This window comes from Taurulus bubalis (genome assembly GCF_910589615.1).
Source record: "Taurulus bubalis genome assembly, chromosome: 1".
NCBI lineage: Eukaryota > Metazoa > Chordata > Actinopteri > Perciformes > Cottidae > Taurulus > Taurulus bubalis.
The window spans coordinates 37,431,013-37,453,338 of record NC_136589.1 but is presented as its reverse complement, the minus strand read 5'-3'; the positions used below and the strand labels follow the sequence as shown (position 1 = coordinate 37,453,338).

Genomic DNA, 22,326 nt, shown 5'->3' with positions numbered 1-22,326 from the left:
TTGTGTGTGTAGAGAAATATGCCATGATACAGCATATTTCCAGAAATGTTGCCACATACATCCATTTTTTTTTCTTTCTTTAATTTTTTTTCTTTTTCGGTTAACAAAAAAACGCAACAAAACATTGTAAATGACAAAACAGTGGACAAAATTAGTTAGAGTTATTCAGACTCTGAAGGAGATCTTATGCTACAAGATCCCCAGGGACCCACAGACTGTTTATCTGGGACTGATGCCTGTCGATATAATTCAGAAGAAGGACATCTACCTCTTTAAAATTCTGACACTCATGTAAAAAGGCCATCACAAGGAGCTGGCTGAAAAGTGATCCTCCAAGCACAGGACAGTGGCTGGACATTGTAGAGGAGATATATTACATGGAAAAACTGACTTATTTTTTAAGGATCAAAGCAGGGACCCATGAACAACGCTGGGTAACATGGACTTCATTCAGGGAAAAGATGAGTAATGTTCTCAGCTGACGTGTAAAGAATGGACCAAAAATTATAATGAACGATTGGTTTCCCCCTATTAATTTTATTTTATTTACTTATTTATTTTGTCCGTACATTCAGTTTTAATACTGCAAATATATAAATATTGCAATATTTTCATAGACCAGAGGCTCAATCACCATCGTGTTACGTCCTTGGATGATAGACAGTGACTTAGCAGACATGTACTTAAATAGAAAACCTCAAGATTGCCACTTTAAAGTGAAAAAATCATATGAGATTATCAGATTTTCACAAAGCCTCTTTTATCCTTCAGAATAAATATATTATTATTTTCCCAGACTCACTAAAATGTGCCAAAAATTACTGATTCAATATATCACTACCTCCAGAGCAAGGTTGACTGTTTCTTTAAAATATATTTCAGTGTCATATGGTTGTTTTCACATATACATGATTTAGCTGAAGTTTTTTATTTCACAGAATTTCAATAGTTGCATAAAAGCAAGATGTCACAAATCATATTCTACAACTTTGCACACATACACAAACTTTTGATTAAATAATCAGCTTAAACTGCTCAATTTATCTTGTGAACCATCTATAAATGTAGTCGTAATTGTTTTAGTCCATAATATATTAAATAATCTAATTTTCAAATGTCAAATTGAGATCAGCAGGACACATTTAAAGTTAATTTAAGAAAATGACTTCTTCCCGTTGCTTGACAGTACTCCCATTTCCCGGAGCTATCAGCGCCATGTACTGTATATTCCTCTGAAAGATCTTAATTTGTGGTAAATGGACACTGGGGAGAAGGAGGTCACAGGCTGTGTTAGCCTGCTCAGTGGGATATTGCCATATTCTGCCGCGATCCCTCTTTTTTATTTTTCTCTCCCTCATCATATGTATGACCTTTAAAACATTGCAGGATGGAGGGCAGCTTCAGTTGGGGTTTAATTAGAAACTGACCCAAGGTCCCATCATATCACCGAGGGCCGTGCATATTATTCCAGGATTGAAGACCAATGACGCTCTGTTGCCGGGATACTGCGAAGGAAAAGATTATGAAGCAAAGCAGTACATCAGAGGGAGAAAGAGGGCAATGTATGCATTTTGCTTTAAATTGGGTCAATATAATTAATATGATTCTGTACTGTGTCGTATTTTGGTTTTCGAACCCGTGCCCAACATTGAAATTCATTGGGGTTCTCGGCGCACGGCTATATAGAAGGTTCTACTACAAAGATGAACTAATTCACTATAATCCTCTTATGTTCAAACCAATTCTGATCCTCTAAATCCAAAACAAAGATATTAAATCAAATCCATTATAATCCACTGCTGCAAACTTTCTGCAAACGAAACATCAGCGTCAGGATTAAAAGGGGTTTTAACTTAGTTTTGATTCAATTTCTTCCGGAGATTGTCTTTCATGATGTCACGGTTAGAGCAAATTGGATTGTTAATTAGACGTTTCAGAGGTGTCTCTAAAACACCTTGTACCCTCGACTCCGCTCTTGTTTTAGTACTATTTAACTGGTAAGCGATGCGCTGGCCGGTCATGCAAAGATTAAAGGATTGCGTATTACTTATATAAATTAAATTGATCTCTCCCAACATCATATGTCTGCAACAGATGGCAAGTATATTTGACCACAGCGGGTCAAATCTCTATTTTATAAATAATCTTGATAGTGACTCTGGTGTCCCTATTAAGGTGCTCTTCTTCACCACATGTAGGCTTTTAGCTGTTACAGATCTCTAGATGTTCAATATTACATTTGAAGCATATATATTGCCTCTACACAGCTCTCAACATGGAGACGGGTGAGCTGGCGGCTAGCAGCTAACGGTGCTAGCAGAATGAACAGTGCAAACGATGGTGGCGGAGCTGACAGAGCTAACGATGTTCACCTCGGGGGTAACCGGAATGTGGGTGCTACGCTTCTGCGACAAGGCTGTGGATCTGCGCGGCGTTGTCAGAAATAACCGCCGTATGAGTGCAGTGCAGCATGGGAGAGTCACATGCTCTGAAGCACACATGCATCCGACCCGGCCCGCAGGTCAAGGCGTCCTTTGGCAAGACGCTGAAATCCAAATTGCTCACAAAGGCTATGCCATTGTATGGCAGCCTCTCCCATCTGTGTGTGTGTGTGTGTGTGTGTGTGTGTGTGTGTGTGTGTGTGTGTGTGTGTGTGTGTGTGTGTGTGTGTGAGAATGGGTGAAGGTTGGAATGTAGTATAAAGAGCTTCTATACAAGGCACTATGCAAATGCAAGTCCATTTACCATGTAAAAGTAAACAGAAGTAAGCTTCACATTACAACGTTGACAACCATCAACGTTTCACGAACGTGGCCTTCAGGATCAGGACTAAACTGTGGGGTTTGGTAAGCGTGATGCTATTTTTGTTAACAAGCTTGGTTGAGTTTTGTTGAGATCATCTCGCTGAACATAACATGTGAATATTATAAACTTTGTTTTGCTTCCGAGCGTATTTTCTGTAATAATCCAAAATCCAATCGAAATATCCCATTGGCTTTTTGTCGAGGAAACCAGTGTGATACGCCATGCTTGCAGCACTCTATTGCTCTTATTGCAGCTCCATGCACAAAACACCAACACAGGATATGTTCTCTCTACATTTTGGTGATTATGTGTGATAATCTGTTATTTAGTTCATAATGCTCACTTTGACATATGTTATAGCCATTATTCCGTTATTATTTAGGATTGATTTGGCCTTCAGGGGCTATATCTCCTCTTTACACATTTTTGAACATATTGAGAAAAGAGCAGGCAGATGGTTGCAAACTAATTTCTCATGGCATCCTGATCACATTCCAAGACTCCAACCCTGCTGGGACCAGTGCTCCAATTTCCTGCATATAGCTTATAACATGTACTTCTTCAACATCCCCTCGCCAGGTGTAAAGCTGGCTGGAAAACATGGAGGCAACTGACCTTCATGACATGCTTGTGAATAATTAATTGGCACATTTGGAACGTTTGCATATGAGACTGCAAAGCACAGGAAGGTATAGCTGGCAGTTGGATTACTTTTCCATCAGAGCTTTTTGCGCTTTGATTATTTACGAAATTCAATTTCAAACCAGTTATCAATGTTGTGTTTTGCTTTATGGTTCCCTACTGGGTACTAGCAACAAATTATTAAAGCTCTGTTAGTGCTGAATATGTGTGGTGTGCGGCAGGAGATCTTTCTGCCTCTCTATTGTCAGTGCTGCTGTATAAGAAAGGACTTTTGGAACAGATTTCCAAAGTCTACCACCGACAGGGAATAGCTGACATTTATCTTAAAATAACCTTTAGTCAAATGGCCTTCAGTATCTCACAGAGGTGGCTTAGTTCTATTTGGCTTATCATATAGAGAGGGTATAATGAGGACAGCAGATAGGCGGAAGCTTAAGGAGACACCTTTAAAAAGCCACAAAGCACCAGTGGCATTGAAGCAGCCGCTCTCTGTTTATAACAAAGAGAAGCCAAGGTGTGTACAAGGATAATGCTTGGTTACTATGGATAGGAAGATGAAGTACAATTTCAACCACTGAACAGTCTTGGTGTAAATGTGAGCCTATTTTTGTCAGTGGTGGCGTTTGTATATCAAAAAATAATTTGTCCAATCAGAGAGCTGATATGGTGTACAAATGTACAAATTCAGACTAATGGTTTTGCTGTATCATTAAGCCAAGCAGGGCGTGATTTGGGCCCTGTTTGTTTGATTGTTGACAGGCTATCCTAGAAAGATGGCGTGCGGGTTTTAATGACATATGGTGGAAAGTTAACTTGTTGGCCAAGAAAAAAAAGTTAGAGATTTTCAACAAAACATTAAATAAAAACTGCAGCAGCAGCAAGAACAAAAGCAGATAAAAATGCCTTCACATTATCAGTCTTGGTAATTGATTCATTTGTTGTTCCTGTTCCAATATTGCTGCTGTGAGAATTTATAGAAAATTGTCCATTTCCTCTTCTAGTTGTGCTACTTGTAGTCTCAAGAGTCAGTTATTCCAATTAGAAAAGCAAAGCTTGCCAGAGGTCTTTGTCAGAGGAGCTACTTTCCCCTAATAGCTTGTTTACTTGCTATTAATAGTAGTTTAACCAAATATAAATCACTTAAATACAGTTTCTTCAGAGATTAAGTACAATACAACTCATTGGCTACTTACAGCCTAGTATTTATTGTCGCACTTCACACTTTCTTAACTGTGTGAATATTGTCCTAATATTGAGATTTTTTTTAAATGTTTTATCTTCTAACATGTTTCCTTGATTAACGGTCAACGGGTGAATTTTGAGGCAGAGCACTTCAATTGAGAGGTTTGTGTAAAGCCTCCCTGCATGGACATGAACAACCCCCGCCCGCCCGCAACAGGGTCGGTAAACCGGTGCTGACACCTGGAGCTCAAACTTCACTCTCAGGAGCGTTTCAGCAGCCAAACGTAAACTCCAGCCGAAACAATTCTATCATTATATGAGGAGTCATGGTTAAAATACAAACATTACACTACAGTAGGTCTTCGAGCACTCTCTTTGGAGCAGCAGCACATCAGTCCAAGACAGAGTAGATGCGCTGGCCTGTCAAGGACAGAAGTACGTCCATCCACACCTGTGCTCGGTGTGGATGGACGTACGAAGTGGTTTATGGTTCAGCGGACATATTGAACACTCCAGTGGGTTGATTATCTTTCCATGAGTGAAGGTGAAGCTTAGATATAGCTAGGCTGGTGTCAGCATACTGGATGATTGTTCTCGGCCTTGTTCCATCTGTGGGAGGTGGACAATATGACACCTGCATCTATATAATGCGGTCCAAGACAATAGCCATGCAATAATTACTTTTGAAGAAGAGAACAGTTTCGTGCAGTTTGAATTTATTTTTGTATTCTTTGTTTTGCATAATCTTCCATCACTGCAGCGGAGGATCGGCGGTTCGACCCCCATCTCCGCTAGTCCGTGTCAATGTGTCCTTGGGCAAGACACTTAACCCCAAATTGTTCCCGTAGCCGTGCCTACTAAATAATCCCGATGGGCTGGTGGGACCTTGCATGGTAGCCCCTCCCATCAGTGTATGAATCGGTGTGAATGGGTGAATGATGACAAGTAGTGTTAGTGTCGTGTGCTTTGAGTGGTCGGAAGACTAGAAAAGCGCAATACAAGTACAGTCCATTTCTTTTCCATTATTTCATCAGAAAAGATGAACAATGAGCTCATATTGAAACTTACTATGTACCACTATGGTTAATCTACATAGTAATGTGTATTACCATACACGCACAATAACTCACTGGCTCATATAATCACATGACATTACATGCGATACTTTGGCTTGACTGCTAATCGAAATGTGTAGAAATTAGCATATGATTTTAACCAGATTTAAAAACATAGTTTGCACCTCTTAGTTGTTTCTTTTTTCACAGATATTGCCGTCCTTGAACAAACCCCCTCCTTTCACACTGCATCCCTCTGAGTTGATCATGTTTTAGTCCTGTTTGATTGTAGTTCTGACTCGTTCAAACATCTAATGTCTTTTGAAGAGCTGCTGTCCTCCACCTGCTTCCATCCTGGAACATCTGCCTTCCTGTCTGGAGACATCTTTGAGAAAATGTGGTAGATATTCTGTGATCAGGCGAGCAAAAAGATCGTCCCCGCCGATTAAATTAACATCTTGTGGTTATTCACATTTCACATCATGTTAAGTCATTTATTATCTCTCATCTTCACTTGTTTGATGATCTGCCAATCATTAAAGTGAATTTCAATCATCCACATCATTAAATCACTGCTCTCTAAATTGGCAGATGACAGGAGCTGGTTTCATACAGTATCTGGTGGAAAAGAAAAACACTCTGATTTCTTTAAGCGTGTGAAAAGTGGAAAATCTGCTTAGCAGGTGTTGAGTTTCAACTGTAGTGAGTATTGATGACTTGCAGTGCCGGTCTGCATACCTATTAAGTGCAGTGAAAGGTTTTTCAAATCGTTTCATGTGTGTATATATAAAAGATGTTGAGAAAGTGAGAGAAATATGACACGATTAATCAATTGTATAAATATACCTGTTGCGAACAGAAACCAATATAGGTTTAAGTGTGATGCATGTATGACACAAATGTTATTGCCATGTAATATTTCATATTACACGAGTGGGCGGTTTTGGTTACAACGTGCATCAGAAAAAATTATATGAGTTACAAAACCTTGTTGTTTAGACTCTCACATTTTGTCAATAGAGACTTAATACTTGTGAAAGTTATTACTTTTGCATAATTCCCAAGTATTATCTCAGGTATGGAAAATAAAGATGCACATGGGGAAAGTATTATTATGAATTAAACAGCATTTTTTTGCCGCTGCCAGCAATATTCATCGTACACATACGTTTGTTTAATTGCTGGAACAACTGTTTGTGTGGTTTATAGTGGTTGTATTCCCTGCAACTCATGTATTAACTTAAGCAATCAGCACATACGTTATTTTATCAGCATAGATACACATTCACTCCTGGTGGCTGTCCAATACAACCACAGTCTCATCTGCTGGCCACTGTGCAGCTCCTCTGGAGCGGTCAGTGTTGGGGCCTTGCTCACGGGCACCTCAGTGGTAACAAAGGAGGGGCGACCCAAATGTATGCTGCCGGTCGGGGGATTGAAATGACAACACCCAGTCACAAGCTCGCTTCTGCTACTGCACAGTCCTCTAAATTGTCTCAAGAATTTAAAAAAGCGAAAGTAAAACACCCAGTAAAGATCCGCTATTATTAACTCAGGAGTGACATCTTCTCTTGTCTCATAAGTAAAATGTTTATATTTTTATATTTGTATAATGCATTACAATGAAGAGGAACTTTTTGTTTGTTTATACCAATAATCTATGTATACTCTATTAGAAACCAGACTCTGTAGTCGTCAGCATCACAGCATTATTTCTCAGAAAATCCTAGTAGCATCTTAAGTTTAGCTTAAGTTTATTAACTGGATGAGCTTCCTGTTTATTTGGCTTTTTTTAATTATTTTTTCTCTTAAGTTTTGCTGTTGTGATTTATGGCATGTTGTTGCTTTTACTCGATGATGATGGAACCCCTCTTTTCTTATTTTCACTGCATTATTACACACACACACACACACACACACACACACACACACACACACACACACACACACACACACACACACACACACACACACACACACACAATCTTCTTACCACCAACACACACTATTCCTGCTGTGCAGTAAGCTGACTGGCCACATTGTGGACTTACGTGCCCCATGGGGCTCTATCCTCGCAGTGCTCGGCCTGAAAACTCCTTATCTCCACTCTGTCCACTATCTCAACTCTGTGCTCGGCCATGGCAAGGGCAAACCACGGGCGTATTACTTTATGGGATGACAGAACACAACATGCATTCCATCCAGTTATGAACCAAAGGTCGTGGCCTTTAAATTCAGAACAAAACACTTCACAAACAGATTATTCTTCTCCTCTGACTGCTTTCTATTTGTTTCACTGCAAAAGTTTTTTACCCAGAAAGTAAGCGTCGGTATCACTCCACCAATGGAGAGGTAAAGTGCATTAACAAAATAAAAACAACTACTTGGCTTGCTTGTAACTTTTCAAGAGTAAGCATGGCAGCTAATAAAGTAAAGTTAGCTGCTGAAATACCACTTTCATCTCCCAAATGATTCATCTGAAGTTATCTGCTGTATAAAACTTTGTCACCCAGCATGCATACTCCATATCATAACCAATATAATTCAGCTAAGCAGTGTCCTCCAGCTATGGCAGATCCATGCCAACAACGTTTATGACCCCTTTGGCCCACTGCTGCCATCGAGTTAACATCAGGTTAACGTATGTCACATAATTCACTTAGAAGAGTTTCCGCTGAAGGCTGTAAAATTTATCTTGAATGATACTGCGCTTTTAGACCTCATTTTCAGAGCTGCCATGTTGTTGACCCCAGCAATACACGACTATGAATCATATGGTGTAGCTTTAACATCCTAATAGATCATACTGCCTATCTCTTCAGAGTACGTTCAATGCACTTTTTTTTTAACAGTCTGATTAATGTTTCTTCACCCATGAGGAGCTTATCTGCATCCAGTGACGTAAGTTAAATGTTTTTCCAATTACTGTAAAGTAAAATGAAAGAAAGGAAAAGAGACATGAGGAAGCTGCTTACGGCTGCTGCAGTATGACTTTTATTATTTTAATTCAATTTCTGTACGTCTTGCACATGCGGTATTTTTGATAAATAAAGTTGACTTGACTTTACTTGACTGATTTGTATTCATACTGCATGACGCTGCAGCCATGTTAACAAAAAACTTTGACAACACAGAGGCTCTCCATGCTTCACTCCTTTCACAGCAACATACTAATGAATAAATCCTCTTTGAACAGCTATTGGCTGTGATAAGATCCTCCTACTTGTCCTTTCACCCTCCTGATGGCAAGATTAGCCAATGTCAGCTTAATTCTATTTCCTAGAAGTCCTGCAATTTGCACTAGCTTCAAGTTAAGATAATATAATATTTTTATTTGAAAGATGTCTTTGGTGGGTTGTCAAAAGTTGAAGCAGCTGGTAATAGCAAACAGTTTTACTCTTTTGAATGAAAGATGCAGGGAGAGACAAAGCTTTTAATAGCTGTGTTTAACTGAGTAAAAATGCTAATATTTGTGGTGAAACTAATGATGCAAAGGACATAATCTAACTAGCTGGTGAAGCATCCCCATAAGTAAATATGTTATGGCATGAAACGTTTAGCTCTTGACCAAGAGCAAAACATTTGAACGAAGATAAGGAAGGGAAGAAGGGAAATATGAAAGACAGAAATAAAGTTGAAAGATGGAAATAATGAAAGAAGAAAAGAAAGAAAGAAGGAAGGAAGGATATAATTAAAGGAAGGATGGAAAGAAGGAAAGAAAGATGGCAATAAAGAAAGAATAAAAGAAGCATAACAATGGAAGAAAGAAGGAAAGAAAGAGGCAAAGATGGCCATGAAGGATGCAAAGAAGGTAAATGTTAAGAGAGAAATAAGTAATGAGGAAAGGACTACAAAGGAAAAGTGGAGTACTGGGTATTGCACATGGCCTTGTGATATTATTTTCACTCACTGTCTCTCTGCCAGTAGATCATCTGTTTTTGTTATTTATGTGACAGGGCTTCTTCACAGTAGTGATTCTCAATGGGACGTGCAATTTCTCACTGTTGGGTCAACCACCTCTCCGACTATAGTGACAGTAAATTTTCATGGGCCTGAATTCCACTGGATGACGACCAAAGAGATCAAAAGCTCTAGCCCGGGGCGAGAATACGTTTTTAATGTTGGTTCCTCTGACTTACAAAAACAAAGTACTCTTTGCATCACAGGAGTTCGTCTCACTGGACGGGTTTTCATTATGTCACAACAGGAGTTCAAGATGCATGTGGAGAGGAAGCCCCAAGGTAAACATTTTGTCTGAAGTCAGATGAGAAACTCAGTCATTCTTCAGAGGCTCAGACTCAAGAAATGTGGTCTCCCTCAATGAAACGAGTTTAATCAAGAAATGAAACACCTAATTATAAGTGTCATGTTGGGATTCATTGAAAAACAGTCCACCTGGGCCATGTTGGGTCCTCAACTTAGCTTAAAGCCACACTAATTAATAGTTTTTATATCAACAATGGATCAAATGATGATGAATAGTGGGAAACCCACAGAATCCATCGCTGCACTCCCTTTAACATTTTGGCATGTTCAGCTTTTTTTTGTTTTTGTTTTATGACCCCCAGCTTGACACTGTTGGTCTCTCCGCTTTCATCAAAAGTTCCAGCAGTAGCAGGAAGTTTGTAGCACCGGACAAAGATTTAGGGTGAGACAAAGTTATCGACAGACAAAGTAAGTGTAGGACAAAGTTAAGCTAGGGCGTAGCTAGCATTGGGCATCAGTAGCAACACAGACAAAACTCTCTAGTACTGGAAATATATACGAGAACAAAGTTAGCAGAGAACAAAATAAGCATTGGACAACTAATATGAATCAAGTGGCCAGAAACTTGACTCCAAATGGATGCTAATGTTGCCGTGTGTGTGTGTGTGTGTGTGTGTGTGTGTGTGTGTGTGTGTGTGTGTGTGTGTGTGTGTGTGTGTGTGTGTGTGAGTGTGTGTATTACTTTAATAGGCTACTGATTGTTTTCAGCTTTTTTGTCTGCTCCCATGTGGAAGCATAAGAACTCAACATCTAGCTAACAGACACAACACTGCATGTTATTATTACCTTGTAAAATGGCAGACATGTTAGCACACAGTTGCTTATTGAACATCCAGCAGATACGGAGCATTTATATGGAATTGTGTCTCTCGCTGTCAAAGAATGTAATAATAATATTACATAAAAAACTATTCTACAGTTTGTGTTGAAATACTGTCTTGTCACGCTAGAGTTGCTTTCACTCCCAAAAAGGAAAAGAAATCGTATCATTATCAGCTTGTCACAGTTCTGTCTTTTAGTCGATCCGCTAACAGATGAATGTTACCGAATTCTTCTCGAGATATCTGAGAATATCTCAGTCCTCATTTGCTTGAGCTCAAACTCAGACACACTGTCTGACACCCACGCAGGCGAACAATATCTCAAAGTGATGGGGAAATTGAACAAGGCTCTGTCATTGTTAGGCAGATGGTGTCCTATATTCTTCCTGATGTGGAATTGGGAAGGGTAAGTCTTCTGACTGTATCATCCAGGTGTAGGTTTGAGGGACATGCAGCATGTAACACAGCATGTGTGTGTTCGTTCCTGTGTAAATATCTGCGTCTTACCTTACATAACAGGCAGCGGGAAACATTAAGTCATCAGCAGTCCTGCAGGATTCATGCTGCGTTTCTTTCGGTGCATTATGCCATGTTATTCCTCTTTCAGATGTCAGATCTGATACTGAACATACATATGTGCAACTCACCTACCTAGACTGATCCCATATAACCTGTTTATATTTGTATGTATCGTACTGTTGATCTGATTTTGACATTGTATATATTCTGGATTTACACCTTAATGTATTTGTTATTTGAGACTTATATATTTGTACTCTTCCTACTTTGCATGGTGGGATTGAACCAGGTTATATAATCCCCTGATTTCACCACTTATTATATTTACTGGTGGGGCAAGATGTTATGTGAATAGCAGCATGACATGAATTTCGAAGAAGCAGACTCAAAGTATGTACCTTTTTATGTTCTGAGGGACACATGCATATAACTTTGCAAACCAATGTAGAAGGTCAGGTGACACAAGACTGACCAGTGACCCTGAAAAAGGGTAATCAAGGTGAATATTTCACAGGGTTACAGATACAAATAAAACCAAAGTGCCTGTTAACACAAAGTCACATTTTCGCATGATTCATTTGCTCGCTCGTTTTGGCGAGCAATTTAGAAAAATCAATAGACCGTTTGATTCATTAGTCAAGGAAAATGGGAAAACATTGGCTTCACAAATGTGTGAATTTTCTGCTTTTCTCTGTTTTATATTAGCGACAACCTCCTCGTCTGAAAAGCGGGAGTGTCTTAAACTTGCATTCTTTCTAATGGCCATCAGGGGGTGACTCCTCTGGTTGCAAATAGAAGTCAGATTGTATTGAAGTCTATCAGTTAGTTAGTTAGTTAGTTAGTTGGAAGTTACCTCAGTAAACATTGTCAAGGGATTTAGTTACCAGCTGAGGGTGTTAGTTTGTGTGTATTGAGTGCCCTTGATGCAGGAGAGGTTACCGGTAGATGTGATGAGGGACACTAAGGTTGTAGAGAGAAAGAGAGAGACAGACTCTGCCTCTGGAGAGTGCCCCTATTTTTTACATTTTTTTTCTACACCATCACAGTTGTTTGTGTCACAACCAGAGCCCCATATGTCTGTAAGAGCAGGTTTGGCACAGCAGGTCAAAGCAACAAGCCATAGCAACCATCTGGCCCCATATTTGTCAAAATGTCAGGTGGTTTGATTCTCTATCCTTCACCTCCCTGACGCCCTCCCCCAGCATGCCAGTCTCTCCGTCTATGCACGGCAGCTTCAAGTACAATATCTGTGTGTGGGTTTTCTGTACAATTCTGCTTTTTCTCTGTCATTTATTTTGGCAGGTACTCTCTGATTATAATTAGAAACATCCTCATCATCTTTTTCTTCCTCTCCCTGTCTCCCTTTATTTCTGTCTGTCAGTCTTTGTGTTTCTGACCCTCTTCCTCTGTGGCTCATCTGTCATGTTGGTTCAATGCTAGTCACTGGTTTCTCTTTCTGATTTGATGCTGTCATGTTAGGGCGGCTGCTAACTGGACTCTGGTTTGTCACTCTGTGGTCTCTACACCAGACTTTATTCTGTATCTGTCTTGTACTTCATTTTTATTAATTTTTTATGTTCATGGTCGACATGCGTAAGCTTGCAGCCTATTTCTTTGACTTGGCTAAAATGTACTCAGAGCTTAAATATAGAGGGACCTTGGATGTTAAGCAGACAGCAGAGACATGTTATGAAAAGTAGCATTGTTCTCTCAGAAAACGTAATTGCCAATTATTTCACTGATCCTTATTTTAATTCAAAGTGGAGATCCCAACATTTATACGTACATTATGTTCTTTTCCAGCATTTTTCCAGCATCTTCACAACAACACAGAAATAATAAAAGAACATGAAGGGCTGTACTGCAGTTTCACTTTTTATTTCCACATGGACATCTCAGCCCAGATCCCTCCAATAAAACAAATTTACTGAACAGTTTATATTGGGAATGCGGTCCTGCACTTATTTACTCAAAACAAATTACTTGCTTCATTGTTTCAGCGCAGCAGAGTAGCATATCATCACCGGCTGCTGTGTTGATGTTGCCCTGATCTGCGTCTATCGACTACTCCGAGGCCGAATAGTAATTGAATTGCCCGCCGTGGTCCGTCCTTTCGCTTTACTTGGGAGCTCCTCTGTGTCCGGACTGCCAGAAAGTCATTACAGCAAATTAGTTATTCTGGCCCGACGCCAGCTCTGTGACGCTCTTCCCTGCTCACTCTTTGTGTTCTGTGCCAAGCTCTCATAAAGCAGGAAACATGCTGCAGCGAGTATGATTGAAGATGTTCGGTTATGAATTAGAGATACATAGCCGTTTGTGTGTTTGTGTGCATGGCTGACTGCGGTATCTAATCCAGCTTTGATGAGCCTCCTGTTTCCCAGGTGGCGATGGAATGAAGGGATCATCATCTTTTATTAAGAACACATGGCCGAGTGCATTTAGTCACAAATGTTCATGCAGGCTCTCATGAACACAAATTCGCTTTCTCTTTTCTCTCTCATGTGTTTTTCTTATACCAGTTGACCGTTCCCTTAGTTACTGTTGACACCCTGTCAATCCTTTCCGCTCTTGCTCGACACATATGCAGTTCACAATAACTGTGGCAGATTTACCTCTCATAGCGTGTGGTCATTTTTGAAAAGGTTGCCAGCAGGTTGCCAGCTTTTGTCCCTTTCAGACAGTCAAACTGTCACATAGATGTCAAATTCATGAGCTACAGTTAAATAAGAGCAAACTGAGCTGAGAAGTCACAACTCTCAGCATACGGGACCATCTTCCACGCAGTGTGTCACAGAAATAGAAGAGGAGAGCAATAAAGACATTGAACTGTCTTCAATGGTTATTTGTACAAAAGAAAATGGCAACTGGTGTCCGTTTTACGGTAACACACGTCAGTGACTCCAGGAAGAGAGCAGACTCTGCTCCGTTCGACCGAGCGGTGCCGCTGTTCTGCTCATTTACGGGCTCCAATGTAGCATTAAAGCAGGCGGGATTAGCAACCTAGCTAACAAGCCAGCTGTATTCTAGTGAGCGAGCTAGTTTGCTATGTCCGCCTGTTTTAATGCTTCACTGGTTACAGAAAAGGAACTGAACAAAGTTGTCACTAATCTAGCGATAGCCAATTTAGTTGTCAGATTTTAGTCTCACTCTACTCTCTATGCTTTGTGACGTTACTACTCACTGCCTGTTTTGAGTCGTGACTGCAAAACCGCACCTCGGTGAGTCTGTGACACATAAGTCGGCTTAGTTTATACGGCAGTAAGCCCGCTACAACGCTCGCAGTGGCAACGGTATCACTCTGCTGCGGTATCATTCACTTTTACTGCGGCCTCCTGCACAACGCTGAAACACGGTCGACAGACCTGTACTGCCTACCAGGAGCTACAATTGCTAAACTATGATTGGACGATTGCTCTTTGGGAAGACACACACACACACACACACACACACACACATTCAACTCAATCTCCATTAAGTGAGATAAGGTGAAATCTTTCTCGGTCTCTCCTGTGGTCTGTCTTTCACTGCACTGACTGGCCGGTCCAAATGATAGGATGAGATGCCCCGCCTCCGTCTATCTGCAGGAGACTGATAACCCCTGTCACATATACACACACACAAACACACGGACACACAAATAGGTGACAAACATTCAGGCAGAGTCCTGGCTGGACCTTAATCCATCACCATGGCAACAGTCCAGGTGTGTGCGTGAGTGTCTGTACGGTGACCCGGAGAAAGTTATACGTTCATCACACACCCTCACACAGGGAGCAGCCATGCATTTATCTAGTGATACTCAGATATGGCTGATAGGGTTAATTGGTTTTCAGAGGGCATGTAGGGAGAGAGAGAGACACTGACCAGATTACTGCAGACACACCAGGGAAGCACTGCCAGAGACAGAGAGCGCTCGGAGCCAGAGAGGAGCCGATAGAAAACACGTGTAAGCGATGACATGAAAGGAGTGAGAGGTGGAGGAAGATTTACCTTTTTACCTTGAGAGAAATCATCGAATGAATAGAAGAGCCAAAGCTCGAAGATGTGAGGGACGTTTAAGGGTCACTAAAAGCAGCTAAACTTTCTTTTTCTCAATTTTATTCTTTGTTTTTGAGTTATCTGATGCATTTTAAACTACTTGTCCCACCTTTTTAATTCGTCACCATCCTTCACCTCGGTATTGATTTGAATTTGGATGCAAAGGGTTTGAATTAGAGCCAGTTTTGAGATTGACAAAACAGTCTGAGCTCAAAGTGAGAGAAATCTCAGACCGGCTGATGAATGGATCTTGAGGAGAGGTGAAGTGTTTTGTCAACCGCTGGGTCCAGTTTGTAACATGTTGTTCACCGTCTCTTCTCACTCTCATTTTTTAGGCAATTAAGAAATACTACCATAACATCGTTCATCCCCGAGAGAGTAGTGACAAGTTTATTTTTTAAACTGCAAAATATCTCACTCCGTACTACATAGCTCGGTCATAATTCATTAAAACACGTATTTAAGTGCTACACTTTTCTATTGTCCAATATCAATGTCGACTGAAAAGGTCCAGCAATGGTTTGCAATAACAAAATAATAAAAACATTATGTCCCAGCAGTCATTTATAATCTCCTTCTTCACTTTATTTCTTAATAATTTGTAGCGTTGTACCTGCAGCTAATGCCAGTCGGTGCTTGCAGAGCAGGTTACAGGCAAAGAAAGTTGCAAAGGATTTAAAATATGTTGTTGTTAAATTAAGTTGTTGGCATCACAACAAACATTGTTGGTAGGACAGACAGGATTGTGCAGGACGGTCTGTTTGTGCTTACTTATAGATACAGTGTGTACACTGCTTTCACATTCTTCTTCTCTTTAACAGAAAACACATTTTCCAGATGAGTTCACTTAATGAGTAAATCTACATTATCTCTGTTGTTAGTTTACTTACACGTGTATAACTTCTCATCCTCTGGGATTCAGACCAGAAAAATCCCAATGATGCGCCACTTCAATCACTCATTCAATCATTGTTATTGATGCGGCAAGGATTGTCTCCTGAAGCTTCGACTTCACAAACTTCACTTAAAATTCACTTAAACTTTGGAATAAAATGCCGCTTACGGTGGCAGCGGGGGTTTCCCCTGAGGGAGAGCAACAACGGGAGGTCAACGAGGGCATGATGAATGGCTGCTGTAAGATGCTGAGTAGAGTGCAAGCAGCTTCAGCAGTGGCTCCCAAACACAAGTGGTTTTAGTGTGGGTGGGTTTGAGTATCAATGTTACCTTTCAAAGAGCCCCCATAGTCTTTCTAACTGGGCTTAAAAATACAAGAACTCTTCTCAATGAACATTGAACATTATTATTTTCCATAAAAATGACACATCATGTGATATCTATCAAGTCCAGTTCCCCTTGACTGAGCACTTTGCAAGAGAAGCTGTCCCTTTTTCTAAATTGTGTCCAGCTAATTTGCTATTGGGATCCCCTTCTTCGTTTCAAATAGCAGAGAGAGAATATTGGAAGGTGTTGTTTCAGATGTATGCCTCTATTTCTCTGCCAGCAACAGTTTGCCTTCCAGAAACTAAAACCAGAATTTACACATCTGAAATTTCTGGAGGAAAAGCAACACTTTTTCATCACATTCGACAGGTGTGTGTGTGAGTGTGCAGAAATATTTCTTACACTACCCTTTAGAAAATGCTTCAAGTGCACATTGAGCCTTCAAAACCACCGAGATATCGACAGTCATGAATATTTTAGAAGAGCGCTGGAAATCGGATGGCACTTGTTGTTTTTTGTCAGTTTTGTCTTCAGTCTTGATGAGATATCATCGTCAATTTTACCGAAGTTCATTACAAGCTCCAGAAAGCCCAAGTCTCATCCCTAAAACTTTTGGAGATCCATTCAGTGCTGTCCTGCCTCACACACACTGCTGAAGCCGTTACAACCACAACGGGGAGCGGTTCAGCCACAGTTTCCTGCTGTCAGCCACTGAGCCGCTGCAGTGGAGCAAGTAGACGCCTTAATGGCAGGTGAGGAGTGTTTTTCCATTCAATTATCTGACCCATATTTACCTGGGCAGCCAGTGATTCACCCCAGCGGTTGTCCAGTCAGAAGTCAACGGTCTCAGCTTCTGCCTGCACTTATCTACCAGTTGAAAGCGGACACTTGTCAAGACAGTTGCAGTTCGCCTTCGCTCCAAAAATAATTTTAGCACATTTTTTGGTATGGCAACTTTACTGTTTTGATTCATTCTCACAGCTCTAATCAGAATACTTTGTCAACTAAAGCAGGCATCTGGTAATCCAACTGAACATTTCCTGCCCAGCACCAAACAGAAAACAGAAACAGTAAGGGGCCGATCACCCGAGACGCGACTTTTAAAAGTGCAGCCGCTTCAAAAACACCTTGGCAAAAACGCGCCGAGCAAAACAACCCGGTGCGCCTGTGGAGCGGGCCTGCGTGCTCAACCGGGCGATCCACACTGACATTTATGAGCTGTGCGACTCCGCGCCTCTAAATTGAGATTATTTTAACTTTTATGCCCATTTAATTTAAAGATCCTTCCTAAAGTGTATACGCGGTGGGCTGCTAAACCTAACCTGCCATTATGACCGTATATTTTTAGGTAGCCATAGAATCAATTGTGTGACAAATGTAGGGAATTGGCAGAGGAAAAGTAAAGGCCTGAACACACTTAATTGAGGGTTGAGGTGCTGGATGTTTTCAAGATTTTATCTCCAGGTAAGTGTGAGTTTGAGGAAACCATAATTCTGATACATGAATACAGTGTCAGTGCATATGCACACTGCATTATGGGTCCAGCCTGATCAAAAACTAATGGAGCAAAATGCCCTTGAAAGTTAAAGGATGCCTGGGAAATTGAAAATGTGGAGCCAAAAATCGCCGCCTGCTATATTGGAGTACCCTTTCCACATTTCACCCTGTCATCATGTAATTTGTTGATTTGTCAAATATTCACACATGACTGGTTTTACTATCCCCTGTGGGCCACTGTAGGCAAATTGTGCAGATACTTCCAGTGCACTCCGCGTGAGAAAAACGGAGACCGGTTTTGGTCAGGAAACAATAGCCTAAAGCAGGAAAGAAAAAAATTGTTGAAAAATGCAGCCGGCAGCAGTGGGAAAATGCACTGTCCACAGAAAACATTGCATCAACAACAACAAACAACAGATATGGGAATAAACTCAACAATGGAGTGGTGGGAGATGGACTGGTTCGAACACAGAGGAAGACTGCTCCCTCCTCCTCTGCATGGCTTTCTGCTAGTTTATATTGTGAGAAAAAATACTATTTCACTTTTAAATTTTAATATACAACACCGTACAAATTGAGTGTGACTAAATTTCAGTTCAAATTGTTTAATAAAATGACACCCATAATGGGCTGTCCAATATAATGGCTGTCAGTTTACCTCACATCCTGCAGGCAATATGAACTCACTTATGGCAGGAAGTGATTAGAGAACCATAAAGCCGAGGGGCTGGGAGGTTTACACACACACACACACACAGCTTCATTAAATAACATACAATGACCGAAATAATGCTCAATGAGGTTAGCACAAAACAAAACTTTCTCGCTCGGTTTGGGGACTTTCAGAGCTCGTGCTATATATATATATATATATATATATATATATATATATATATTATGTATGTGTGTGTATATACTGTGTATATATATTTTAAAAAGTATTCTATTGATTTATTTCACCTTTTTGTCCCGATGTATCGGCTGCTGCACTTAGTTCTTGGATGACATTGGCCATATTTAGCTCTGCTAAACTCATATGATGTTGTTCCAAACTGAACAGACTGTTCAAAAACACACAGAGGACTATTTTAGCCTGAGTGGATTTGTGACAATAGATTTTTTGTTACCTGCACAGGGGATTATGGTCTCAAATCTCAGGTATTAGTGGGTTTAACAGAGGGATTACACATTATACTTAATTCACAGTCGGTCCGAACAGATAATGCACCAGTGTGGAAGCGAGTGTACTTAAAAGGTATCCGGTAGCAGATGCATTTATCATCTTGCAGAATCTCTGTGCTGTCGAAAGTGGGTGATTTTCCCTCATGGCCAAGGAATACGTGACTGCAGAAAATGTATATTGTTCTGCTACATACTGTAGAGATACCGGGACATTTATCAAATTGGGTCTTTTTTTATGATGTGAGGAATAAAGCTCTGTGCTGGGACCCAGTTACAGCTCCATAAACATGTAATCTTGTCATGTGGGCCCCCTCACGTCTTAAAGATTTTGCATAAAGACTTAACCGAACTACACGAGTCAGATTTGCATGAAAATCTTTATTACGGTTATGATGACTCTAAAAGCTCATGTTTCAGTGTAAATACAGCAGATGTAGCTCACTACTGCTAATGGTAACTGTATATCAGGAAAAGTAATTTACATATAATACAAACAAATGAATGAATTTGTTTTTCCCCACACTATAAAACCGTTTCCATCAAACAATAATACAAAAGAAATCCTAAAATAAAGAGCAATTTCAATAATTTAACAATCAGATTTTTTAGACCTTAATGTCTGTACTTACATGCAGTTACTTTATCAACTACACAATATTTGTTTATTCTTCTAATTTCTAACCCCGCTGGACATAATGTGTCAAATGTAGTTTATGGACAGACTTCATTTCATCAAATAACCCGAAGAACCCGGATTAAAACACTTTACATATTCATTTGGAGTTTCTTTCCCGTAATCTAGCAGGTATTATCTTTGTTTAATTGATAAATATTTTGGTAAATGTGAGAAAATGGTATAAGAACAAGGTGTCACATTCAGATTGCTTCTTTTGTCCGCCGAACCAAAATATTAAATTACAATTACATAAAACAGGGGAAAAAATAAGCACATCATCACATATGAGAAACTGGATCTAGTATGATTCATTCATCATCACAATAGGTGGTGATTCATTTTGGCTTCAATGCATATAAATATTTTACTTGCACTTGAGGGCATTTGGACGAGAATAAATGGACTAGTTCTCCAGTAAGTGAGTAAAGAGTTTCCTGATGGGAAATCGTCTTGATGACTCAGTCTGCTAATGCATGTACAAGGGACTGACAGTACAAAGGCTTTACGTTTCTATCTCCCTCCTGGACAGCTCCACTCTGCCTCTTTACCCGCTTCCTGAGCTTCCTCGCTGTACTTGTCATGAAAAGAAGAATACATTCAGAGAGTATTCGAGGAAGATGGACTGTCAACGAGCATCAGAAATGTGTCTGCCAAAGACTGCCGGGTTGCACAGTAGCTTCACTTCTTGCTCGCTGACCTCCCTGCAGCTTGGCAAGGATTTCACCAAGCCAAGCTGTTGCACAAGGGCTCTGCAGAAAGATGTATAAAATAGCTTATACGTTAGTGAGTTTATAACTGTCACATATAATAACCGTGGCTATCTTACACTGGTGTGCTGCTTGGCAAGAATGCATTAATCTCAACCAAAGTGTTGAACCTGGTCCATGCAGAGACTGAAAAACAAATGCGTTTCACTGCAGCGGCATCCGGCCCTCTTGGGGTGAAACAGTTCAGACTGCCTGTAGAGATAAATACAGAACAAATGCACTGCGGATGATAAATGCTGATGTTCAATAATGCGCTGAAACTGAAGGGGGCACCTTAATTGTGGACGACATGTTCAGGAAAAATGTGTTCTTCTTTTTTTCAGCCTGTGTCCTTTTTATAATTCTGTCCATTCTGCCTAGGGGAAAAGTTAAAATGTTGATAATCAAATAAATAATTTGAAATGCTTGTGTCTAAGTCCAAACATAAGAAGCTAGCCCTCTGAATTAGCTGTTAAACTTTCTTATTGATTAGCTAGCTAGCAAACTACCTGTTTATGTGCAGTAATGACAAGCATCCATCCATCTTCATACGCTTAGTCCGGGGTCGGGTCGCGGGGGCAGCAGGTCCAGCAGGCTGACCCAGGCTTTCCTCTCACCTGCAACATTTACCAACTCATTCTGGGGGATCCCGCGGCGTTCCCGGGCCAGCTGGGAGATCTGATCCCTCCAACGTGTCCTGGGTCTTCCCCGGGGTCTCCTACCACATACAAACATGTATCACTTATCATTAAATATTCAGCATGAAGATATTACAATCAATGATTTATAACTACTGGAATTTTTCTTTTTGGCGTTACACTTTAGCTAGACGGCGTCTCATAAGAAGTGTTTTGGCGCTTCAGGCAACTGATCTGTTCTTGGGGTCAATAAACACATCAGTTCATGTTGGATTTATCGTGAGAAAAGTCTTTGATGTGAGCCTGAACGCATTTGACTTATATTGTCTTTTGTTTATGGTTGCAGTGCCTGTAGCAGTTAATCCTGGTTGATGTTTCCATAAAGTGTAATGAACACAGCATGTATTATATATTTTGGCAGTACTTCTCTCTCTCTCATATTTAGTGACCCATCAATACCTCTTTAACTCTGGTAGTAGTTTACATTTAACCTTACAAAATAGCAGTTTGAAGGTACAAGTTGTAGGTTACCGAAACATTAATTAAACATGTTATGGATATCGCACTTGCTGAACTTGTGGTTCAGAAGACACGTTCCAGTCTGTTGAACCTTTTTTTTGAACACGGAGCCTTTCAAGCAGACGACAAATGCTGATGAAGCTTCGTTATCTTCCCTCTTCCTCTATATTCAAACAATGAAATAATGGTCTCTCTTGTTTTGTACTCTTGCAGTTGGGTGAGGAAACCTTCAACCGTGCCAAGTTGCTGAATGTTGGCTACACAGAGACTTTGAAGGACGGAGAGTACGATTGCTTCATCTTCAGCGACGTGGACCTGATCCCAATGGACGACCGCAACCTCTACCATTGCTACGACCAGCCGCGGCACTTCGCCATCGCCATGGATAAGTTTGGTTTTAGGTGAGGCGATGGTTTTCAACTCGCCGTGTGATTTTATCGACGGTGAGGGAGCATGGTAGCCCACTTCTGAGCACAACTTTCTCCTTGCATTTCCCTTAATAAGTCTTATTTTAAAGTG

At 40.5% G+C, this 22,326-nt stretch overlaps 1 protein-coding gene across 1 annotated transcript in view; it reads left to right on the top strand.

Moving 5' to 3' along the window:
* Positions 1–22,326, top strand: part of b4galt2 (UDP-Gal:betaGlcNAc beta 1,4- galactosyltransferase, polypeptide 2) — a gene marked incomplete at both ends in the record, with an annotated part of 130,021 nt that overhangs the window by 73,503 nt on the left and 34,192 nt on the right. Inside the window, one exon of the mRNA XM_079224919.1 lies at positions 22,021–22,208. Within this exon, the coding sequence (XP_079081045.1) occupies positions 22,021–22,208 (188 nt within the window). The remainder of the gene's footprint in view (positions 1–22,020; positions 22,209–22,326) is intronic.